General features: G+C 35.7%; 1 protein-coding gene across 5 annotated transcripts in view; it reads right to left on the reverse strand.

The window, feature by feature from the left end:
- Positions 1-7552: 7552 nt before the first annotated feature.
- Positions 7553-26873, reverse strand: part of LOC149806744 (uncharacterized) — a 98691-nt gene continuing 79370 nt past the window's right edge. For 4 of the 5 annotated variants that reach the window (XM_089957075.1, XM_089957069.1, XM_089957079.1 and 1 more), the window contains 7 exons: positions 19522-19635; positions 17706-17819; positions 16237-16425; positions 15217-15355; positions 14216-14364; positions 11266-11339; positions 7553-9063 (listed from right to left, as the gene is read on the reverse strand). In XM_089957075.1, coding sequence (XP_089813201.1) covers positions 9052-9063; positions 11266-11339; positions 14216-14364; positions 15217-15355; positions 16237-16425; positions 17706-17819; positions 19522-19635 — 791 coding nt within the window. In that variant the 3' untranslated portion in view covers positions 7553-9051. The remainder of the gene's footprint in view (positions 9064-11265; positions 11340-14215; positions 14365-15216; positions 15356-16236; positions 16426-17705; positions 17820-19521; positions 19636-26873) is intronic. The other variant, XR_016420909.1, reaches the window with a different exon arrangement.

Genomic DNA, 26873 nt, shown 5'->3' on the forward strand with positions numbered 1-26873 from the left:
AGACTCCTTATCCTTGCATTGATCTTGTGAATAGGACTGCCCTTCGGACATACTTCAAAGAAACCATGTTCGATAGTGTGTGTATGTGTAACCACCAGCAATTGATTACCAAAATAAACGATGCCTATTTTGTTGTTACTTACGATGCCATGGACTTCAGGTTTAAGTCTTAATGCATGTAACACTGTTTGCTGAACAAAATACTTATTCAGAATTAGTTCTTTAGGGCCACATATACTGCATGGCATATTTTGTTTTATTCCTTGTAATTTAATCATGGTAATTAAACTTTACATGTACGGTAGAGGAATGGCAGGTGTTAACTGGCCCAGTTTCTTCGGCGGAAATGGAGATGCGATTTTGTTTGCAGAGAAAATTTCACAGTGATTATTCATTTAAGCTAATTGGTGACAATTTTATTCTTTTAATTTTTTTATACTATAGTACTGTTGTAGTTTAAAAACATCTGAAATTTACTTGAATAATGTTTAATTTTCACGTTCTATTTACTGAAGAAGAAAAAAAGAAAAAAAAAAACTGTTGTGTGATATTAATTATTTCGTCCAGTGCCGGATTTAGACGTGTGTGCTTGTGATTTGAATTTTTAACGTAGCTTTAACAATTTTTCAGTCATATCACTACGATGTCTGCAGTGTGGCAGTTTAGACTGGATTGCATACGTTATATCTATTTATAAATGGTTTGGGGTTGGGTTTTTTTCTTCTGACAAATGAAAATTGACAGACATAATGTAATAATCGGGACTTCGCTACGAAAAATTTAGAGATATTACGAGATCGGGATGTAGATGAGGAAATACCCCCAAAATCGGGAGGTTTTTCTCCCGGCTTGAGAGTTGACAGGTATGAACTCCTCCGGGCTTGTGGAATTTCAGTCAGGGCTTGAGTTTATTTAAGTCACCAGCCCGGGGCCTGTGCCTAATAAATTTCTTTAAGCACTGACCAGTACAGTACATAAACTGTTATATCAGACTGCAGATTCAAGTTTTGAATGTGCAACCCAAATGTGGTCTCCTTCCGCCTGCCTCGCTCGCCAATGTTTATTTGTATTCGAGGACTGGCTAATATTGCGTCACGGTACCACGTGATCTGTCGTCTCATCAAAACTCGGAAAAACTCGGCAATTTACGGACTCGTGGTATCTTCCATGCAATAAAATCACTACCCGCTTACAATATTTAGTTTATAAACATGACAGTCGGATTAAAATCTGTAGAGAATTACATACGTAAAAGGAAAATTTTGATTTCTAGTCTACTTTAAAGCAATTTCACCAATATCTGGTTATCTCCCTAAACCTGAAATATATAGCAAATATTACACTTTTATCATACCAATCATGCTAGTTAGTGATATCATGGTCATATTCGAACTCGAAGGACGAACAACAATATTGTCGCAGAATAAAAACCGAGTGGGTCTTTGGACTAAATGAATAAGACAAATACAATGTGAGAAAGATGGAAATTTATGAATTAATTGATAAAGATAAATATATGATGTAAAAATACAATGATTCTCTCACGCTGTCAACATACGATTTACTCAAATCACTCTACACAACATTCACACATCGAAAATAAACCAAAATTATTAAATCAAAATGAAGTACAGATCCAAACACCTCATGGACTGCATATACGCTTCAAACAGTATTTTACACAATAAGAGATTCACATAATCTCGAATATGAATTCTGTTAAGATTCAAAATAATCTTAAGAACACAACTAAGATTCAAAATAATCTTATGAACATAACGAAGATTCAAAATAATCTTATGAATATAACAAAAAAATGCGATGGAACAATACTTGATCCAAACGTATACTTATAGACCCCTTGTACAGTCGCACGATTCCTTGGGTTGGTCCACACTCTTATCGACCGCTCGTACCCTTTATGAATCCACCACGAGTACAGTCATACGTTACACGTACAGACAGCATACAGCACTTTTTCATTTTTGCTACGTCTACGTCCGTGGCACAGACATACGTACATACATACATACGTATCGACAGCACGTAGCATTAAATGTTCTGGAAACTCCACATAGTTCTAAGCAACTTTAGACGGCTTCGGACAGCTTCAGATCGTTCTAGTCATATTCACAGTCACATTGACAATCACACTTCATAGACACAATCACAGCGACAGTCACATTCAGCTACAATTACACCAAATTGGTCATAATAATAGTTTCTGTTTGATCTCTAGATATATGATAATACTTTAAATCTGCGTTGTAATAAATACATTATTACGCGATAAGACATTACAAACCGAATAAGCTTCGCATATCAAATAAAAATGTAAATTTAACACTTACCCCTATGACTGGAGAACAATGGAGAGTTTATACTCCTTGACGTGATCCCAAAACGACCAGTGTGGTTTTAGAAATTGGTCTTACTTAAATCTATAGGAGAGTGAGTACAAGTCAAGGTAGAATACCCGTGCATATCATGTTAGTCATGTTACCTCGTCACAAGTAATCTCTGGCTAGGTACATGTTAATACAGTCGCTTACCTGGAAAAAACACATTCACCCTAGAAATAGTCGCATTGTTTTAAGACAAAACCAAGTTATTTCTTTGCCTAATTCTGTGACAAATATATATATATATATATATATATATATATATATATATATATATATATATATATATATATATATATATATATATATATATATATATATATATATAAGTTGAATCCTCAGAGAACGTGTATCATGCTCTTCTCTTTTTGATACAAAGATTCGAACCCAAATGTTATTTTCATTGAATTCCATACTCCATCCGTCAGTTATCACAAACACCTTGTGTAACTGTTACATGTAACTGCAGTTGGACTGCAATGCTTCCAAACCTCAAGAATAGTTTGATAATGTTAACTCTTATTGCAATGTAAGTAGCATCTTGCAAAACGACTCGAAAACATTAGCATGAGTCCAGCTAGAAGCAGCTAGAATCAATGACTGGTATATATTGTAACTGACGCTTTGTATTATATAATGGGATGGGAAACGTAGAACCTAAAGATAAATTTATAAGCTCTGTCATGTTTTGCAATGTGGCATCATAGTTTCCTCGTCTTTGCAGGGGATTCTTCCACAGTCAGTTAAAAAAGTATCTGATTATTTACATAGCGATAGTCATACAGTAACCACACAGAAATTAGGTTCAAACAAATATCGTTTTTTCTCCCTCGCTCAGTTTATGTTTATTTATTTATCTCGCTTTTGAACATCGACACTCTCCATCTTGAAAACTATGAACAATATTATACAGAAAAACGTAGACAAGGCACTATTATTTAATGAAAAAATAATATAAAACAAAATATTGTTTTGACTAAACTGAGATGTAATTGCAGTTGTTTAATAGCTGACATATTTCATGTCCATATGTCAACAAATCATCCATTTTATTCTTGTGATTCTCTTTTATATCTCAACTCACCTCCTTTTCGAACACTCCAAATTTTAAACCGCGAAGTGTTTTATGCTTTGTTGATCAAATAATGTTTCTCCCTTTTCAAGCTTGTACTATTATATTGTTGTACTGATTATTCATCTACTGATATAGAATTTATTTGAAAACAAATCTAGCTTCATGATCAGGAAATAAAGGCATTGTAATGACGTTCATTCTTTGCTAATCAATGTTTTCAAGGATTCCTTTTGACTTAACATGTCTCTTGTCATCTTTATTTTTACGTGCTTTTATACATGCACCAATACAATTTTCCTTTCCAAGCAATCAGCATATATATATATATATATATATATATATATATATATATATATATATATATATATATATATATATATATATATTCTTAATCTCATTATTCTCAACAATATCACAATAATCCGACGCATTTCTGTACTTTACACTCCCACAAGTGTACACAAATATTCAAATATTCATATTATTTAAATTTACACACTACAACTATTTCCAAAGTTACAATTTAATTCAACAATAGCAAAATCTAGAATATCACATTAATGAATACACTAGTTTACTACGAAGTAACTAAATAGCAAAATACAATATTAATTCTGACGAGCGAGCAATCTACATAATCATAGCTCATTTCTCAAGTACGCATGTAAATTAAACAATACAAGGGTAATTCTACGTACTAACGATTCTAGTAAGTAAATATACATACTGCACTTAATTACAATTACAATGCGGTAACATTCTGCAACAATCGAGCAAATAACTCACTGACCTTTACGAAGCTTTCTGTCCTTAGAATGTAATAAGAGTTTTCCCGCCAAATCACGAGTGTCTCCTTCGGAGTGAGTATATTCTGCTTTACCAGTACGACGGCTTACAAATCACTAATTCGTTATCAGTTCAACTGACTGTTAAGTTCTGGTTCGAATTGATGGCCCCACCCTTCCTCAGTTCTGATTGGATATCAATTCTACCCCCAGTCGGTCTAGTTTAACAGACGAGACTCAGGCCATCTGTCAAAGCGGGGAGATTTACAATAGCGTTGAGGGTCCTTTGTTCTTAGAACAAAGCTGCTAACATTTATATGCTAGTGTTAACACCTAACGGGGGGGGGTGTTCTTGTACAAACAAAATCGCCGTAACAGTGCAGGGTCGACATACTCATTGCGCTAACCCATTCCTTTGTTCCTGACTTACGTAATCGCGGGCAGGCAAACGTGACAGTGCACTTTGGAGACTTTTGTGATTTTATATGTCATGTCTTTCGCTTAATATTACTTCAGGAAATATAGTTTATTTCAGGACATCTTGATCATTTCGACCATTTCAGCATCCAGTTGTTGGTATTTTATTCAAGCCATGGAATGTATCATGCATATATTGTTATTTTTTTAAAGAGCTCTCTTAAAGTGGTATTTTTGTCCAAATTTTTGCAGACATATCTCTTTACATTCTATTTCGTTTGCGTGTATTGAATTTATTCAACCTCTTGATCTGCGCGGAATTATATGTACGATAATTTTTATTATATAATCAAATTCTCAAGTATAAGACAAGTGTCTGTGTAGGAATGACTGAGAAGATAAATGCCCATGTCAGAATTTCTCTTCTTTGTTAATGAGGCTGCTTTCTGACCATACGTCATTTGGGTACAATGCGTTAATGTTTTCATGGCAATCATAAATATACTGCCTTATGCTGAAATATATTTTTCGAACAACAAATATTTATTATGACGGTGAATGACTCTCAGATATGATAACATTTGAGTTTCTGAACAGATGAAACTATCTGTATACCAATCTGAACCCACAAATATTTCTTCTAATCCTCTTTCCCCGTTCACTTGCAGCGTGTGAGGGGGTGTTGAATGGATATACTGGAGAGAGAGCAGGTTGATTAAGCGCCAGCATTTATTTAATTTTTTTATTTATTCACCTCTTTATCTAGTGGTCTGTTGATATGAATAAAACATTACTCTATCAAGTTTCATGGTCATTATTTAGCAAAAATATCAAGTAAGCTATTGTTTTTTCTTGAAGCATCTATTTGTGAACATTGTTATGGTGTGAGTGAAGTGGTGTGTATCCTTACGAACAATTCGGAACCGCTGGGGCTGGACATGTGTTGTAATGCTTAAAGTTATTTGGCTTGCAGCTGATCATTTTTGAACCACTTGCATTTTTCTACATTATTTGTGCAAGTAGTAAACACATTTAACTTTCAACTGTTCAAAATAGAGTGTTTATTAATCAATCACTGCAAGTGCAATCAACAAGATATGATGAGAGATGAAAATGACTTTTACACAACTGATTCACAAATAGATGAAATGCTTAGGCATTTCACATGTCATGATAATATTATTTCAAAATCTTGTTCCCGTTTTTGTTTCAATTATTATTAGTCTGGGATATTGTTATGTATATTTGATTTCGCTATATCTGATTTAATATATATTTATTTCAATTTAATTGTTTGTCAGTTTTATTTTTTTCAATGCATGATATTGTAATGTAAATTTATTCACTAGATATGATATTTTTTCAGAAAATAGTTTGACATTGACTGTTCGTTTTATAAACACCAGGTGTTGATCTAAATCCTGACCTTGTTTCAAAATTTGTAGCAACCACGTAAACAAGTTCTATGTTTGTTTTAAAGTGATTGGTTGTTGTCGAGGTCATGATGAGACTTCGTGTTTAAGATGTAGACAATTTTTTTACTTGTTATTTCTTAGAGTAAAATGATTTGTTTTCGTCAGGGCCACACTGAGTGGACGTGATCTTTAACAAGTATTTAATTTCTATAAACTTCGAGAACATGATCGCGTGACCCCTTGTTTACGTTTTAGGAGACGATATAACCTCTGTTTTGGAGAGTTATTCTCTGTAGAAGCCGGACTGTTAAACTGGAAGTTGTATGTTGTGCTGTTTGGAGTTATTTCAAACTACTTGGATTCAAAAGGATTAATTCTGTTATTTTTCTGGAAAATACGAGTGCTCATGTGAAATTCGTAATCAAAGACAGTTTTTTTTTCTAAGAAATTTATTTAAATTTTCAAAACCGGAGTGATAATTCTTGTTTCTACAAGGAATTGTAGACTTCAACACTACATGTTATATCATTCGTCATCGTCTTCCATCTTGGATTCTTCGTCGGGATTCGGACTTGAAATCAGTAGAACATTTTGTTATTAAGACTTCAAAAATTGTATTCTTGGATTATTCTTGGGTTACTTTTGGATTTGATTCTATAAAACCGTAAGTTCATATTTTATTTATTTTTACAGAATTTTCCAGGGAAATAAATTATTATATTTTTTCAGATCTTGATGTTTTCACTCTTTCTTGTGTTACTGTTTATTCGCGTCTAAACACGTAACATAGAAATATATCAGGGTAGAATTGTAATAATACTATATCTGGCTTACATTCCCTATAATCATTGGTTGGCCGTGTTTTCACCATGTCATGAGTGTTTCATTTACTGAAAGGATCACTTTGTGCGCATTGCTACCAATTGCAGTTTCGACCAAAATAGCACAGACAGTGTTTGTAAACAAAGAGATATGCAGTTTTGTTTGAATATATGAGAAAAAAGTTTTCTTAAGAATAATTCGAAATTTATTTATTGTAATGCTTTCCAGTAATAATATTAATTATAGGATGCTGCAGGAGTTACTTGAATATTTTAAAGTAACTGCTTAGTGCAGATATTCGAATCTTCACACGACTAGGACTGGCTCTTACGTGTGTATATCAACACGTTCCCTTGTCATAGGACGTATATACACGGAAATCAAGAAAGTTCCCTACGGTTGCATGCTCACACTTAAGAAAAAACTTATGAAGGAAAGGTTCATCGTTCCATGAGATCTAGAGTATTGCTTATGTATGTGTGCGTCAATGTGCATCAATTTAAACAGATTCTGAAATATCACTGGATTAAAAATTAGCATAAACCTACATAAGTAAAAATATATACTGAGATTTGTTACAAACATCTGCAATATCAGATTTATAGTACATAAATAATCAAACAACTTTCAAGAATATATAATTTTGGTTTCAATAAGAAATTTAATATAGATTACAAATGGTACAAAACCAAATAAACAAAAAAATATTTTTTTATTGCCAAAATCATATTTTAAGATGTGACATTTATCTTTGTTTCAAATTAACCTCTAACATATCGGAAGTTTTGCATCACTATTTCAATCAATCCCGCTTCAGCGCTTCAAATACTTACTTAGTAAAAGCAGCTGTATCTTAGCGAGGTGGCAAATCAAATATTTGTGTGCCTGCAATTAAAATATTGTCCATATGTATGCATAACCTGTGTATAAACAACTGATAGGAGTTGGTTCGAATAATCCATTTGCCTCCAACGAATAAACGAATAAAATCCAACAATATTTCCCACAGATTATCATTATAATTGTTGTATCATTCAAACTAAAACATAAACTATTTAAATAATTTTAAAACCAGATTTTAGAAGCAGCACCAATCATGGTACTAAGTTTAATACTAATAGCGGTTGTTGTGTCGTTGGTACCTGCGAAAGCACTAAACGGTTAGAATTAGATTTTCGTTATGAAGTTAGAAACGGTTAGATATGCAATAACCCGTATGTTTATTCTTGTAAAAATAAATGCACGTAATCGTTAAGTGCCCTGATTTAGTTTTAGCGACACGTTTTGATAAAAACAAAAATGAATTTGTGACATATATCAGCAATGCAGATTGTATTGAATAGTAGACAAAGCACACCATTGCAAAGCATATATTATTAATCAAAGAATGATATTGTAAAAATGCATTAGTAATCAAAGTATAATATTGTAAACTATGAGTTAGTAATCAAAGTATAATATTATAAAGCATGAATTAGTGGTCAAGGTTTAAGATTTTTAAGCATGAGTTAGTAATTAAAGAATAATATTGTAAAGCATGTCCTAATGGTCAATTTTTAATATTGTAAAGCTTGTATAAATGGTCAATTTTTAATATTGTAAAGCTTGTATAAATGGTCAATTTTTAATATTGCACAGCATGTATTAATAGTCAATTTATAATATTGTAAATCATATATTAATGGTTAATTTGTAATATCGTAAAGCATCCAAGGTATTATGCACATGATCAACAAAAAATAACTCAACATTTCAATGTTACAGAAAACATAATTTGATGTTAAAAGATTTCCATAATCGCAAGCTATTTTTCTGCTATATGACAATACTTAGTACGAACAAATTGCATTGGAAGGCTTCTGTCAAAATACTTATCTGACAAACAATATTGTATTGTAACCTAAAAGAAATAATATGCATGTCAGATTTACTCCAGTATTGTAGACCGGTGTGACAACAGGATCTTTAGTACCTTATTTTCATCAAGCAGCATACCTAGTCTGTTAAAAATTTGAGAATAAGCATGTTTTTCTTGCTATGCAATATTGTCGCACAATGAATTTGTTTTCAAGACAGTAGAGGATTTATTGACATTATTGAATTCTTTCTCTCCAAAGGCTGATCTTCTCATCATCTCAGTACCAATCCTGTAATACAAAATACGTCTAATAAAACCCAACACGCATTCAAATTTCTAAAATATAAATTTGTTTAAAGAAACTATAAATCAAGCAAGAGTGAAAGAATAAAAACTAAATTAGAAAGTACGTATGCCTTGAATATTATAAATTGTACTATAAATTTCACACTTATCCGGAAACTCTCCAAAGTTATTCGGAATGAAGGTTACTATATTTTATGTGCTTATGAGCTAACACCACTGAATAATCGTAGTTCTAATTCCAAACGTTTTTACTTATAGGTAATCGCATGAAGGTAGGATATCACTGAAGTTCTTGAAATTTTTAAATAATCCGATATATATATTTAAACATTTAAGTCCATTTAATAAATACACATAGTCCAAGAGGTACTGACTGTTTAAATTAAATATTTTCCACTCTGATATTCCAAGGACAAGTATAAATAAATCACGCTTTTCTCCGTCTCTGTCTTGCATATCTGTCATAAACTGTAGAATAATATACGTTGTGTTTCTATTCTCGTATACAGTCACCAAATATCAACCAAATAAGCAAAATCTTATTAACTGGTTCACTAATAAGATTCTAGAACATTTAAATCATATTATTTTGACATAATTCAACAGTCATGGTCTGACCGTCTCAAATTATTGAGCCTATCAATGATTAGGACGTGCATAATAGCTCTGCTTGTCAAATGAACACCTAGCAACAGGTGATTTTCCTGACCTCCAATGAAACAAAGTGCGTGGCTTACTTGACCGAAATAGTTGTTTACCTGACCATTGCAATCTCCCTTGGTTTATTAACGAGATGTCTACGCTTGTTGTAAATGTCATACTATAGTACCGGCAAGCCACCGAATGATTGAATTATAAAATAAATGTTAATGTCGTAAACCCAAAAAACTTCGATGAATAATGTAATAGATGATACAGATATCGTTATATGTACTAACTCGTGGCATTCGTGTCTGAAAGTGTAAAGAGATGACATAAAATAGCTGAGTTGATGCAATTGTATGTTATTTATAAGTAAGAAACAAGCATTTGCATCCTCAGTGATTTTTCTCCTCAATTATGTAAATTTATTAGGGATCATTCCGAAATTACATACTCCCTCATAAAATTTGCTATTACTTTAAGAATTTGTATTAGCGTAATTATCTCGGTTTCCTTCCACATTTTCAAGCCTTAAATAATGTCAGGGAAAATCCCTCTTTGACTTTAACTAAATATACGAGGACTTTATGTTATGGTTTCCTAGGCTTATCTTATTACATTTGCAGTATAGATCCTCATTCCTGAACTGATTTTGCTTAAATAATAATAAGAACAATAATAACAACAGCACCTTCCCATATATTCATATGGAAATGTAGCATAGTATTTCAAGCTTCCGCTCTTATCATTGGCACAAATCACTTCCTTTCATATCTATTTGGAATTTTAAATTAGGTTATTCATTTTATAATATAGTTCTGTTTGTTTTATACAAATCGCTTCCTTTCTGGTCAATGGTTAAAATTTTAAATTGATGTAATACTTTTTAAAATGTAGTTCGCAGAAAAAACAAAGGAGAACATGTGTAGGTTTAGTTTACATTTTCAAATTCAAAATATCGATATGAGCATCAAGCCCAAGCCAACAGGCGTTTTCCATAAAGACTGTGAAATGTGAAATGTATGCCACCTGATATGTTTTAGTCACACTAATCTTATTCCATACCACGTTAAATAAATAGTATGCAAATTATACATATTATTGACTTTGTTACACATGAAATGAACACCTGTTCGGTTTAGTGAGCCCATGACTGATAACAACTCTCTGCTAGTGACACGTGTAAGGAATAAATGCCTGCATCGTCTGCGTTTATGAATATTTGCTCTTATCAAAGTACAAGTACCTCCAATGTCAGCTTCATGGTGCGTTGCTAACCTAAATGAGCGGAAACAGCATACGAATATACAGTGCACTCTTGCAGTTATGCGATTCTACATGCAGGATATTTATTTTAGCAAGCTTCAGAACCAGACTACTGTACGCACTAACTGTCTCTGCTAAAGAAGGCACTTTTGTTTCGTAGTAGTAGCAGCATAGCATTTTATGGTTCATATTTGATGATTAATATCGCGAAAAGTACTCATCGGCAGCAGCATGCTTGTTATCCGTAGTTCTACCAAGTTAAAGAAAAATACATTACCTGTGTGTTATGCGGAGGGAAGCTCCGAGCGGATCTTTGCAAGTTCATCCTTGAACCATACCGCTGGTAGAAATCTAAACGTGATGTAAAATACGTCTTATAAATCAAAACAAAACAGCAGGTCTCCGGTATTGAGGGATTGCTGATTTAATAATCTTATCGTTCACTATCATAGACCCTTCTCCTGAATTTAAGACATAACTATAGACATCCTAAAACCAGACCAATAAACGTAAGCTTACGTTTCTATAATATATTTAACACGATAATCTATTGCAAAAGAATTCCAAATATTTAGAGACGGTTTATCATGCAATATATTTTTAGCATATGTGTCTGGCAAGAAGAGATGCTCTTATACATCAAAGTTGGTTATGGTGTACTTGAGATAAGCACAAGTGTCACGTTATAAGTAAGGAATAATATCCAGATTGCAACATGTATATGCTAGACCCTGAGGCTAATTATTCGGTTCATAAATGTTGCGAGTGTCAGCCTTGCAAAGCGATTTGTACACAGCTGGCCAGCCGGCTTATGTTACGATAGTGTAAGCCGACATCAAAAGGACGGGTGGGAAGCCAGTTGTATATAACATGGCCATATGAACTTGTTATTGGCGCCTTATTTGGCTGTGTGCGATTCACAGGTAAGTGACATGAATTGCCGGTGTTGGGTTCAAAGGAACATCAAGTGGGGGTCGTAAATATACCCTTGACAGACTGCCGGGGAGGGGGCAATGTCTGCTAATTATGTAGACCATGGGTGCATAAACATCCACTCGGAATTGAGCAAGGCGTGGCCACCATTGGAATCGCAAGTTTAAATCTAGGGTCTTGAAACTAAACGTCAGTAGTCGCTAAACCATCTTGCGGAAATTACATATATAAGGAAGTTATAAGCTACTCCGACGTCATTCGAAATTATCGGTAAACATTGTTATTCTGTGAATTACAAAGGATCTTCGGACAGGTCAGTGACTTATTTGCTCGATTGTCGTAATCTATTATGGCAAGGTAATAGATTAATAATTATGTGCAGTATGTATACTTCATTACTAGAATCGTTAGTACGTATAATTACCATTTGTAGGGTTTGATTTATTTGTAGTATTTGATCGACATGCATATTTTGAGATATGATCAATGTATATGTAAAGAATTAATATTGTAATTCGTAGTAAACTCGTGCATTTATTCATGTGATATTCTAGATTTGCAAATGTTGAATTGAATTATCACTTTGTGTAATGGTACCAGTGTGCAACGTTAGTTAATAGGGGTATTTGACTATTTGTGTATACTTTGTAGGAGTATAATGTGTAAGGATATATCAGCGCATGGATATGTGGATATCTGTGTACACTTTGTAGAAGTGTAATGTACAGAAATGCGTCTGATTATGTGATACTGTTCTGTATAATAAGATTGAGAATCTATATATATACCGATGTGATGAAATCTATTGATATGTGCATGATAAGCAGTTGATACCGTGTATACCATACCAGAAAGTATGGGTATTTCGATGTGCACGAATGCGTGACCATAGAAGGTAATGTCTTATCTGATGATATATTGTTGTTTATTGTGAGACTAGATAGCTAGAGGAATATACTAACGTCCATGTGTGTCTTCGGACAGGAAGCTTTTAGGGACCGGAGGAGCTGTAGGAGACAGAGAAGGGAAATACTCTGGTACAGTTGGTCCCGAGTCTCTGGGAGACAAGAAAAGGAGAGAACGGAAGTGGAGGAAGTGGAAGGCTGAAGGACGTGGTTGTTGGACCGAAGGGGTACTGGGTACCAGTCAAGAAATACTACAGGTGAGTAGAAACACAGGACAGGAGGAAAATCTATCACACTAAGTCAGATGATGAAATAGGCCGTCACTTAGTCGAGTGAAAGACGAGTGATAGGGTTTTGAATATTGAATTTCATTTCAGGAAGGACTATCTTTTATTGAATGGCATTACATTTGTTGTTTATTTGAATTTTATCTTTTGTGTATTCAGTAATTTAACTGTCGGCATCGCCGACTGGGGGCTCGGAGCTTTGCATCTCTGTCATTACTTCAATTTCTACCAAGAACGAGCCAGGGTGGGTCTTCTGTAATAATTAAAGATAATACTGGGAGCACCCCACCCCAACCTAAGGTAGTCTACGAGACCCTTACAACAAGTTTAATGAATGTGTGATTATAGCCATGAAAAGCGATCTAATCTATATAGGATGAAATCTGGACAAGTTAAACTTAGCTGGCCACATTTCTTTACAATAAATAAGATATGTTAGGAGAAGGAAATTAACATCATGTCTCACTCAAACATATTCTACATCATAAAGGAAATGTTTCATACTCGATCACAAAGATTATATGATTATTTAACTGGATGGCTTTTCAGACTTTTTATTTAAAAACTGTCCATATGACCAACAGGTTTATATTCCAAGAACATCCTGAAACACAAACGCGGGGTTTCTGTTTAAAATTGAGGAAATAATTATGAATCCTAGTGTTTCAAGCTTACATACTTTTGCCTTTGTTAATACGTTTCAAACAGTTTTCACAACACCGTTGTTCTTGACCGAGCAAGAATCACGGATACTGGCCGTACAAATCCTCAAATTTCATTAGAAACAATGCTAACAAACCTGAATCTAAATTCTCTCCTTTTAAGCAAAAGCAGTGCATGTTCAAATGGAAAATATTAAAATTCATCAGAGATCATATTCTTAGCATGAATGAGAAACATTGCAACCCATAATGTAAATAAGTTATTGCGGTTTTATTCAGTGAACTAAAACATTTATGTTAGAGTCAAAATTAGAGTTACTTCAGTTAAACGCGCTTTATAAAGACCATTATTGATTGTACAGACATTTATAAATTGTTTAATGCAACAGTTCATAGGTACGAAATCCCGAGGCTAACATGACTTAACATAAATAAATAACCTGATGCCAATGGGACCTGACGTGAGATAGCGACTTCATCTCTATCTACACGATCAATGCATTTTCTTGGATCATGGTGCCAGACAAATGTGGTGTACTCTTTTGTATGCCTCGACTGGTTCCTTTCTTGATGTGAATCATGGCGCTGTCTGAAATAATTTTGACAACAAACCTTACATCTCTGCACCTTAGCATGTGCATTTCATTATTCGTAAATATGATATCGTAATCGTTCATGGTAAATATACAAATATCTCCTACTACGTACAATTTATACATGTTGTCTAAATAAATATATATATACTGATCAAATTTAACATGTAATTATTCTCTGATTATATACTGTACACAGTTAGGAATTCGTATTTTTCATCATTGCTACCATCCTCAAGAACATCATTATCCTCGTCGTGCTAACACAAAAGAAGTTAAAGGAGGATGTAAAAGATCTTGACAAATAGAAAACATACAAATATCAGCATGAAATAATTGCATACGAATTAGCAGTTATAAATGATGACATACAAAATAGCAACACGTGTTTGCGAGCATACAAATGAGCATACGAAACAGAAGATGTACATCAAACTACAAAAATGTGAAACACTTTACAAGCAACCTACAAATGAATCACGTAAAGATATTAATACTTATGACCTTTTATGTCAAATTAAGATTAATTCGTATTGTCGGGTGATTTATATTTCATGTATTTGGCTCCTTCTGCAGTCTTCCATCTTGAGGAGGAAACAGTGACTTGGCCATTCCTTGCATAGCAAATGACCATTACATATATATATATATATATATATATATATATATATATATATATATATATATATATATATATATATATATATATATATATATATATATATATATATATATTGACAATAACTTAACAATCAAATGCGTATAATTTTGTTACGACACGAAAAGGAACTGTTTTGCTGGTAATATTTCGTGGGATAAGAAGGCAACAAAATCTTCAAAGTACAAACCGGACATCTTGATTCAAATAACGATTTGCCTTTTCTTTGCGTTTCTTGGCATAAACTATCAAGGCGACGCCGATGATCAAAAGGGACAGGAAAAACAGTGGTACGCCAATGCCAAGCCCGACCAAGAGATCTACATTACCTGTGACAGAATATATGAGGAAATGATTGTCTAGTTACACAGAGGCTCACACTTGTTTCGTTCATAACTAGGACTTGACAAGCAGCTGTGACACTTCCAATTATATTTGTATTATATCAATATTGCTTATTAATGAGTAATACCAAGAATTGTTTAGAGAGTGCAATATCTGTACTGCACAACTAAATCGCTTTGCAATTCAGTTACTTTAATGATTCGCCAGAGATCAATATTGACTTAGCAAATCTAAAGGTTTGTTGACAAACGTAGTGTTCGAGCTGGAGATAGTATTATCTACCCTTCTTTAATGTAGAACAACTTTCCACCGTACACACACACACACACGTATGTATATTATTTGTGTATATGTGTTCCTCAGCCATAACCAGGATAAACTCACTTTCCTGGAGGATGTTTTGGAATCGACTCTAAAATTTCGAGGTAAAATTAGTATATATTATTTGCTTTTACATAATGTTGCTTACAGATATTCAGTAAATAATTTACTACTTTTCGACAGTTTTGGTCTTAATTTCAATGATTGTCAAAACTCTCTATCGGCATCAATCTTGATATCTGACATAGCTTATGTTTATGGAAAGGCATTAACGTTGATACTTGGCATGGATAGCTTAGTATAATGGAAAGACGACATTAATTCTGATATTTGGCATATATAGATATTGTTTATGGAAAAACGTTAACCTTGATACTTAGCATAGATAGGTTTGGCTTATGCAAAGACATTTACGTTGATTCTTAGCATAGATTACTTTCGGCTATGGACAGACACGCAAATGAGTATAACTAAGCACATTTAGTCTTTTGTGGTAAGGCCACAAAGTGTGTCATTCTTTGAGAGAACTCTGAATACGTGTTACCTGGGGGTTTGCAACCATCTGGTGTAAGTAAACACTCCTCTATGTCTTTACTACAGTCGTCTTTCCATCCACGTTTACATATGCAGGTACCATCTGTAGCTTTGCATGTCTGGTTGGCGTTCACGGCATTTGTAGCGTTGCACTTGCACGATTCTCCACAGTCTTTACCATACGTGTTATTTGAGCAAGCTATCAGAAATGTTTGTAGAAGACATATATAATGCAACATCGGACATTTTGAACATGGGAGAAGACAACAATAGCTCTGAATTGATAGAATAATGCCGATAAAATGTGATTTCCTGATATTTGTGAGAAAGGTAAAGTATAGTCTTGTATTCACTTAGCCCCGCCGGAACAATATGTGCCCCCTTCCCCCATACCGATTTTAAAGATGCGAAGCATCAATTTTTACACAAATATTCAAAATTTAACACTGTCATTTTGATCTGGTTCAAACCAAACGGGAGTTGTTTTACTAATAAGGCCGACATATGTGCGTGGGCGTCTATTTTTCATACAACAGGAGTCATGCTGTCCATTGTAAGCGATACTTACCGAACAATTTCGTAAATATTCCTAACTTTGAGCGTTATGTCCATTTGAACCCATGTAAATAAGAGTTCACACTTGCCCCTTTTTATTTTGTTTCATTAATTTGAGAAACATAAAGGCTGGTCATTGTAAGTATTGGATGTGGCGACGCAGGTTTTACTTTCTTTGAATCATTGAAAATGGACTTTTCCAGGAACAGCCAGTAAGGATTGCAAGAGGGCTAGTTATATACCGATTTGTTTTGAAACGCAAAGAAGATGACAATATAGGGGACCCGCTGGCGACAATCACGTTAGAAATTATGAACTAATGATGAAATGATTACCTTTTGTGTATATTTTATATTCTTGATGCCTAGGTTTCTAAATCGATAAGGGAAATACAGACTGTCTGTCGGTCCTGAGTTGCATGTTTATAGGTCCGACCTATTGGTATGAATTAATTTTATTTAATATAATTCAGAATGTATATTGTAGGAAACATAAAAAATATGAATGTCTAATTTCGTAATTAGAAAAGATAATTATCATTATAATATTAGCATAATTAATAAACCTTCATTTGATCTTTTCTACCACATTCATGAATTTATTTCATATGCTATGGACACCACGAAATCTGGTCACAATTATACAGATTTCGTTGAAAAGCAACACTACAAGTGACTATTTATTCAGCCTCACATCGAAATATATTCCACTTATTTAATAGCTCTAATTGACAGTATAGGTAAGAGAGAACTGTTTCATAACTAGTGTAATCAGCAGTTGCTGTTTCAATCTTCTGCTTTTGCACGTAAGCAATATTTATAGATGAACTTGAGAAATAATCCAGTAAACTTATTCCTTCATTTCAACCTCCATTGTGGCCTAAATAAAACAAGATTATCACTTTGTATGCTTTGTTATTCGTACCTTTTAAACAATTACGCTCCGTCCATCCGCTTGAACAATTGCAAACGTAGGCCCCCATTATGTTTGTACACTTGCCGTTGTTTTCACAAGGAGAACTGACACATTCATTAACATCTAGTACACAAAAGCAGAAACATGAAATAATAAATGACTGGAATAGTCCTTTTCAAACTTATTTCGTCTTAGCTACTTATTTTCCAAAAGCACCATTTTCTTAACTAGTTATTGTTAAAATCTGTAGCTTATTAGTATGTGATATACAGTCTTTATTTGTTCTTATGTGAAACGTACTGGGGACTCTGATTTTATCGAAATATCAAAGGATCAGCATGCATCTCGCTCACAACCAATATTAATGTAATGTAACCATTCAAGTGGTGAATTAATCTTTTCAATGTGCACCTTTTTCGTCATGTTTTAAAACTTTTTTCTATTTACTATATCATCAGCACACAACCCTCTCCTTTCCCCGCACAACACAAACTTTAATACTGCCTTGTTTTTAAGATAGTTCCGATTCGCCTACGGTTCGCACAATACCAGCGACATAAAGTATAATTATGCTATTAACAATTTTATGATCAGTTGAAGACGAGATGATATATGAATCGTTTTCAGTTTGTGCTGTTCTGCTACTACGCCTTTATCAACTGCACGTGCACTGGAGATGACTGACTGAGAATATTGTAAGTGGACAGATATAACTGAATTTCGTATTAGTTAATTAGTTACTTCTTATTTTCTGAGGACTCTCATATAACAAAATCGATAATGCCTATCTAGTTCCCATCATAAATCCAATAATGCATATTCCTTTACTTCTCTCTTTTAACACTATCGCAAACCATTTTTTCTGCATACATTATAAAACTGTGAGAGACAAATAACCATTTATCTTGATATAATTATTTTGTTGTACCGACTAAGCTCTTAATTACAGTTCATTTCTTTGATCATGGGTAATGGTTTAGTGACTTAGAAAGCATCAATTGGTATATTTTATATTACATTTGATTCACTTCCAATAGCAAAAAGAATTAGCAATTTATTAGAAATCAGTTTGAATAAATATTGGCAAAACTGAATACTCTTCTATTAAACATATGTTTGTCAAGATTATTTTAAAATAGGAGGTCCTTGAGTTATTGTTGAACATTTAATTCCGTTTATATTTTATTCTATAGTTTTTTTCAGGCTTAAAAGATGCTGAACTCATTACTGGTCCAAATCATGAATAACATTTTTCCACGTTTCCGACTTTGATTGGGCTTTCTATTTGTCAATAAATAACGCAAAGCATTACAAAGAATTTAATCGACCTACAATCATATTCGATGTAATAAATTGACAAAATAAACGAAATGGACAACAGTGCCTGTGACCACTGTAATGTCATTTCTCCCTTTTCCCCAATATTAATTGTTTATTTATTAAATTTTATAAATATATGTTTCTTTTGTTTTCATATGAAATGGTATGTCTTTAACAATATTAAAGCTTTGATTTTGTTTTCAACTGTTCTAAAATGTATGTCATGTTTTTATTATTTTTCTATGTTTTTGGACAGGACATGGATGAGTTAGTCAAGTTGTGTCCAGTCCAGTCCCACACTGTATAACAAAATGCTAACAAATTATGTTTAAAACAAGCTTTTGCAAGAGACAAATGAATGCACTGGTACATTTTGATATATTTATATACTAATAGCAGAATATGATGCATATTATAAACAGAAGATTTTAGTGTACACATTTCATCATTCAGTTATGTACGGCACGATGCTTCCATCAGCAGCATTTAAAGCTGGTTGGCTTACCCATTGAACAATGAAGTCCTGTCCAGCCAACGGAGCAATGACACCAATATGATCCAGCAGTGTTTTGGCACGTTGCATCATTCAAACATGGTGATGTCCTACACTCGTCTACATCTGAGGGAAAAAAAATTCTAAGTAAAACAACAAAAAAAAGATCAAAAGCGGTTGATACTGATTCAAAAGCCCGAATCGCTTAATCTACAAAATAACGTGAATTTTCATTTATATTTTCGATATATTCCTAAAGAAAGAATTGAAGTCTTATTCCAGCACAAATAAGGGTTTGTTTCAAGGTAGCTATCCAAAGATTTCGCTCGATAACTTGGGTTTGGGTTTGGTTTATTACATCCCACTGGGTACAGCCACTGTAGGCCTAAGCTAGAGAAACGTCCAACTTACGCAATGTATAACAAACATAACGCAAAGGCCATGCAGAGCGCGCATTACCAGACAAGTTAAGCCAAAACTTCACGCACATTATGCATTTATCGCCTCTGCATTAATATTGGGAACGCACAATATGTATTTCATTTGCAAAGTTCAATCCAGACTACGATACGTTGAGTAAAACTTTGTTCTTAGTGTCTCACCACGTAACTCGGAGAGACTTGTACCAGGCTGCCAGACAACTGATTTATCCAGCATAATCAAATTGATCTCCTGATGTAAAGTTCTTCCAAAACCTGAGATATTTGTCATGGTACTTATACAATGATCATCTGTTGAATTGTTTTACAATACAATAAGCAGATCAACACTCTAATGTGTAAGGATGTTTTCTGAACCCATACATTAACAATTCTCTGTGGCTAATCTGCAGTTATATAATAACATACTGCAACCAAGACTGACAACGCTAATTCTAATCTCATTAAAAGTTTATTTTATGTTAGTGGAATGCAGTTTGTTAGATAGTAAATCAACGGTTTTTGTTCGAGTTGGAATAATTGATTTATTTGAGGTTACTTACTTGAAGTTGATTCTAGAAATACCAAATGGGAAAATGTATTTTATTCATATCAACGATTTTGGGTTTCATCGGGTGCGTGTCATCTCATTTCCGATGGCGCGTAAACAGGTCCTTTTTAACTTTATTTAAAGAGTGAAACTATAGTATCAAACGAAACCAACCGAATCAGAATGCAAGCATTTGGTTTTTTATTTTGCGCAGATGACACAACCGAAAAATATCTCTAAACATTCTTTAAATCATGCCAGTATGAATGCCATTTAATACGAGGCAGACAACACTTGTATTTTTAAAATTGTGTACACTGACATTTGTCTTGTAAATGCTGGATTTCATGATCCCGCTTTAAAAATGAACCATACAAGCAACAACTTTCATCATTTTATCATGATCTGCATACAATTTGTAAGCACTATACTCTTTCAAATATTACGGGAATGTTCAAAACAGGGCTAAGATAGTTATGTTTCCATTGATGATAGTTTTCGTGTTGCAAAATAGTAAATAAGATATTTCACCAGTCTAAGAAAACAGTTTAGTCACTTTTGAATTGATTGAAAACGTAATGATCTTTCTTCAAAAGAGTTCTTGAGTTTATGTTCTGCAAAGGCATTCTCTCTCTCTCTCTCTCTCTCTCTCTCTCTCTCTCTCTCTCTCTCTCTATATATATATATATATATATATATATATATATATATATATATATATATATATATATATATATATATATATATATATAAGTAGTAAAGTGGGGCACATTAGGGACAATGGGACTTAGCATTAAAAAGACCCCTGGGTCAGATTAGGGACAATGGAAATTTAACATGGAGAGAAATCGTGGGTCACTTTAGGGACAATGGGAATTTAACATAGAGTTTGGGTCTGTCTAGGGACAAGGGAAATTAACATGGGGAATGAGTTTGGGCTTTTGGGATTTTTTTTAAAAAAATTTTAAATTTAAATTTAAATTTAAATTTAAATTTAAAAAAAGGGGTAGGTAATGGAAAGGCTATCTCTTTTCGAGAAATATGGCTGGCCCTGAAAAGGGCCTTTGGGTTTATGTTAATGTATTCATTAACATAAAGGGTACCGCATTGGTCTTCTTCTTGTCCTTAGGCTGCGTTTCACTGTAGGACCGTAAATCAGGACTCTTTTGAGGCATCCTTGTCTTTCTACGTAGATCCTACGTATCCACAGACTGGTGTTTGTCCTGTGGACAACGGTCCACTTGGATCAGACATACATGGGTATGTCCGTCCGGAACATCATGGAAGACTTAAGCGTAGAAGATTGCACATCGGTCCACATCTTGAAGCGACGAGAACAAGTGAATCAATGCACTGAACTGCGCTTATTTATAGGTAGAGGCAGGATTGAAACGGATTGAGTTCATTCACCAATCCAAACACGCGTTACAAAATTCAGTCAGCCCGCATCCAATCCGAAGAGAGTAGTCTGTGATGTCAGTTGGTCTATATAGATTCGCTAGCGCTTGTGTGCAGTCAATCTATGCGACAGTGATTCAACATGACGGAAACTCAGAAAACGATCCATTGGGGTGCACCAGCAGGGGAGACTGCCCAAGGGAACCCGGACTTACTTTCAGAAGAGGTACATTGGGATTTTGTGGATTTTCTTACCTCGCAAGAATTTGTGCCGGAACCTTCGTTACCTTCTTCATTACCGCAAGTGGAGAATTTTAGACAGAGACAGAAAGAAGAATTGGAGAAATTTATGCAACGACAAAAGGAAGCGGAACAAGCTTTTCTCCTACAGCAACAGCAACAGCAACAAGAAGAGGTAAGAAAAAAACAACAGTAACAACAGCAAGAAGAAGTAGCAGCAAAGAAACAAGAGGGTGAAAATCAAACGGCTACGGTACTGTTGGACATTTTAGCGGAGTTAAGAAGTCTGAAACAAATGTATCAGACTTCTTTATCACGACCGAAGAGAATACGACCTTCCCGAGCTAAACACGCCAACCCTGTGACTAAGCCTGTCGTACCACCCTTAGTGATTTCAACCCAATCATCAGAAGTAGGCCTTGGCCGTGGCAAAGGCTTAAGGCAGTTAAAGTTGATTGGTTAAACTCACCCCTACACCAAAATAAAAAGGCCCTTTTCAGGGCCACCCACATTTCTCGAAAAGAAATACAATTTCAATTTGCCAATAACTCAAAAATAAACCCCACCCATTTTACCCTTATAGTACGTGTCTGTGTATGAGTGCGTGAGTGTAGCTTCTTATTTTAAAATCAAAACTCAAAGACACTTACCTTATATCATTCATGTATTCTTTTATCCATTTTTTACAATCCAATTCACAATTCACGACAGAACACTTTAATTAAAAGTTCATTGACTTCTTCTTTCTCCTTGTTTAGTCTCTCTGTTTTTTGAATTTCTTCACCGTTTTTTCCTCATTTTCTTCCCTTCTTCTTTTCTTCTCCTGTTTCTTTGCTTCTTTTAAATATAATTGTCTTCTTTCTTCCTCTTCTTCCTCTGAAGAATCCCTCTCTTCTTTCGAAGAATCCCTCTCTTCTTCCGAAGAATCCCTCTCTTCTTCTGAAGAATCCTTCTTTTCTTCTGACTCCTCTTGTTTCTTTTTTGGGCAATCTGGAGACCAATGTCCTTTTTCTTTACAATAATAACAGGTATCTTGACTTTTGTCTCTTTTAGCCCCTGTTTTTTTTCTTTTTTGACGGTCTGGACACTCTGAAGACCAATGCCCTTTCTTCTGACAGATATAGCAAGTATCTTGACTCTTATTTCGAAAGGAAGGAGAGTAGTCCGTCGGCTGGTCTGAAGAGAATTTTCTAATGACCCCTCGCAAAGCTCTGACGAAACGTTCCATCTGGGTAGTCTCTTCCATCGTTCTCCTCGGTTTGAGAGTGAAATGAATAGTGAAAGGACAAGACACACCCTTTTTATATACGCTGGTTTGCCATGACTATAAATTAGTCTATGGTGTCTGAACTTGAGTCATTTGACGTTTTGCACTCAAGATGAAACGATCCTATTCATTCGAGAAGAAAGAAGAAGAAGAAAGTAAGAGGCAGAAACGTGATCTATCGCCTCGTACCAGGGCTGAAATCTTGGCACAAATTCATGCCAGTGATTTTGAAGGGGACATGAGTGAACCAGAATCCGAACCCTCTAAACCAAGTTCACCACCCTTAGTCAACCCTGAAAAGTACTATTCCATTCGAGAGACGGAAAAGCGCTCCTCTAGAAAATTTAGAACCACGGCTTACACCTACACGGTGAAGTTTAAAGATTTCAAGGCCGACGTACCCTTGGAGAAAGCAGAAGGGTTTATCACCGAGATGTGGGATTCTTTGCTCACCGCACTCAAGCGACAATGTCAACCCAAAGAAGACGATCGCTTGACACTATCCATAGATCACGACGGTTTGAAATCCCCTGTTTGGATCGAGTTTAGCAGACCCGCAGAACTAACCCCTTCCAAAGTCATGGACAAGATTCAACACGTACAACAATCTAATGACCAGTTTGACATCACCGATGGTAAAGCCACACTGAAAATGGCTCACGTCTCTCTTCCTCAAGGGACAGGACGCAAAAAGGTCCTACTGGTGAACGACCTTCGCAACACCAAAAAGAGTCTCGTCCGAATTAACAACCCTCATGACCAGATGTGCTTAGCCCGTGCCATCGTGGTGGGACGAACCTATGCCAACAAGAACGACACGGTAGAATGGAAAAGAACCTGGGAGAACATTCGAAAATCGAACCGAACCAAACAAAGAAACGAAGCAGAACTCCTGCTGCAACAAGCTGGCCTGTCCAAAGACACACCCTGTGGCATTCCTGAGATGCAAAAATTGCAAGATGCCCTAGCTCCACGCTACACCTTGAAAGTGCACCCTCAAGAAATGCGCGGGCCTCTGTTGTTTCGAGGCCAACATTTTAAGGACGGAAAATACATTCATGTTTATCATCACGATGACCATTTCGATACCATTACCAGTATCACTGGATTCTTGGGATATGCTTATTATTGTGAGAAATGTGACTATGGTTATAATAATCGAGAGCAACACAAACATTGTGGATGGAAATGCCCAGGATGTTTGGCCTCTCCACCCTGTCTGAGCGAAGAACCAGTGCCTTGTTCGACTTGTCTGCGCACGTTTGTCAGCCCTACCTGTTACCAACAACATTTGAAAACACAAGGTTCACAGAAGAAATGTGCTTGTCAGCTCCTGAGATTGTGCCCTACCTGTGGACAAGGCATACTTACCAATAATGCCAAGGCACACGTATGTCGAGGAAAGAAAAAATGTCACATTTGTCACCACATCGTGGACTTGGAACACCAATGCTACGTGCAAAAATACCAACCCCCACCAGAGAAAGAGGACGGTCACAAGAAGAAAGGCAATTTCATCTTTTTCGATTTCGAATGCATGCAAGAGACCGGCATTCACATTCCTAATTTCTGCGTGGCTCATCGAGCGTGCGAGAAGTGCATTCAAGAACCTATCTTCAGTCATTGCCCTCACTGCAGCAAGATTCCTGGAGGGCGCGAAAAAATCTTTCGGGGACCAAACACGTTAGCCGATTTTGCCCAATGGGTTTTAGACCCCATCGACAAGACGTGGAGCCAAGAGGACATCGAACGTTACGGAGATTGTCATCGTCATGCCACGGTGATGGCTCACAATTTCTCCGGATACGATGGACAGTTTCTTTTGAGATACTATACGGAACAAGGCACCGAGCGTCCTAAAGTGACTTTGAACGGAGCCAAAATCATTTTCATGCAAGTGGGACAAGTGCAGTTTAAAGATTCGATGAGTTACTTGGCCATGCCTTTGAGTCGAATGCCTAAAACGTTTGGAATGACAGAAATGGCTAAAGGGTACTTTCCTCACTTTTTCAATACGGAAGCCAATCAACATGCCGTTCTACCCCATTTACCCGAGGCTCACTATTACGACCCCGACAACATGCGTACCGAACAACGAGAAGCTTTCTACGCTTGGTACCAAGCTCACGCCTCGGACCCTTTCGACTTTCAGGAAGAAATGTTAAAGTATTGTCGTTCCGACGTGGACATTTTACGGCGTTGCTGTGGAAAATTTCGAGAACTGTTCATGGAACACGGAGGGGTCGATCCTTTGAAAGAAGCTTGCACCATTGCCAAAGAGTGTTCCTTAGTGTACCGCCAACGATTCATGCCTGAAAACACCGTGGCTGTCATCAGTCCTCAAACGACCCACTATGTCAAGCGTCAATACTCCGTCAAAGCCCTACGTTGGTTACATTACTTGTGCGACAAAGAAGATAAATGGATTCAGCATGCCCGCAACGGAGGAGGCGAAAAGACCATCGGAACGTATTCGGTCGATGGCTGGGACTTAGAAAACCCCAAGATCGTGTACGAGTTTAACGGTTGCTTATTTCACGGATGTCCCGTCTGCTACCCTGACCGTGACACTAAAAATCAGTTTTTACAACGGACCATGGAAGACCTGTACCATGACACTTGTCAGCGACGCCTAAAGTTAGAACAGGAAGGATACCAAGTGGTGGAAATGTGGGAACACGAGTACGATCACCGTATGAAAACCGATCCCGAGTTTAAACGCCTCGTGGAAAGTTACCAGTTCATGGACCCGCTGAACCCGAGGGATAGTTTGTACGGAGGAAGGACCAATGCCACCTGTTTGCTGTACCAAGCCGACGAAGAGAAAGGAGAAGAAATCAAATACTTGAACGTGTGTTCGCTGTATCCCTACGTGTGCAAATATTGTCGCTTTCCTGTAGGGCACCCGCAATTGCTGACGGAACACATCGACCTGAAAAACATTCGACAATACGAAGGCTTGATCAAGTGCAAAGTTTTGCCTCCCACGAACCTATACCATCCCGTCTTACCTCACCATTGTCAAGGCAAACTGATGTTTCCCTTGTGCCGTACTTGTGCCGAAACGTGAAACCAAGATCAGCCTTGTCATCACAGCCAGGAAGAACGTGCCTTGACGGGAACCTGGGTCAGCGTAGAATTGTTCAAAGCTCTGGACATGGGATACCAACTGTTAGAAGTGTACGAAATTTGCCACTTTCCCAAGACACAACAGTACCACAAGGGTGACCCTACTCAGAAAGGCATTTTCGCCGACTACGTGGATGCCTTTTTGAAACTGAAACAAGAAGCCAGCGGCTATCCTTCCTGGTGTCACACTCCCGAAGACCAAATACAATTCAAAGAGAAATACTATGCACAAGAAGGCATCTCTTTAGACCACATCGAGAAAAACGAAGGCAGGCGATCGTTTGCCAAAGTGATGTTAAATTGCTTGTGGGGTAAAATGGCACAACGACCGTGTTTACCCAAGACGGAATATTTGACAGAA

This window comes from Sinohyriopsis cumingii, chromosome 1 (assembly GCF_028554795.1).
Source record: "Sinohyriopsis cumingii isolate HCF-2022 chromosome 1, ASM2855479v2, whole genome shotgun sequence".
NCBI lineage: Eukaryota > Metazoa > Mollusca > Bivalvia > Unionida > Unionidae > Sinohyriopsis > Sinohyriopsis cumingii.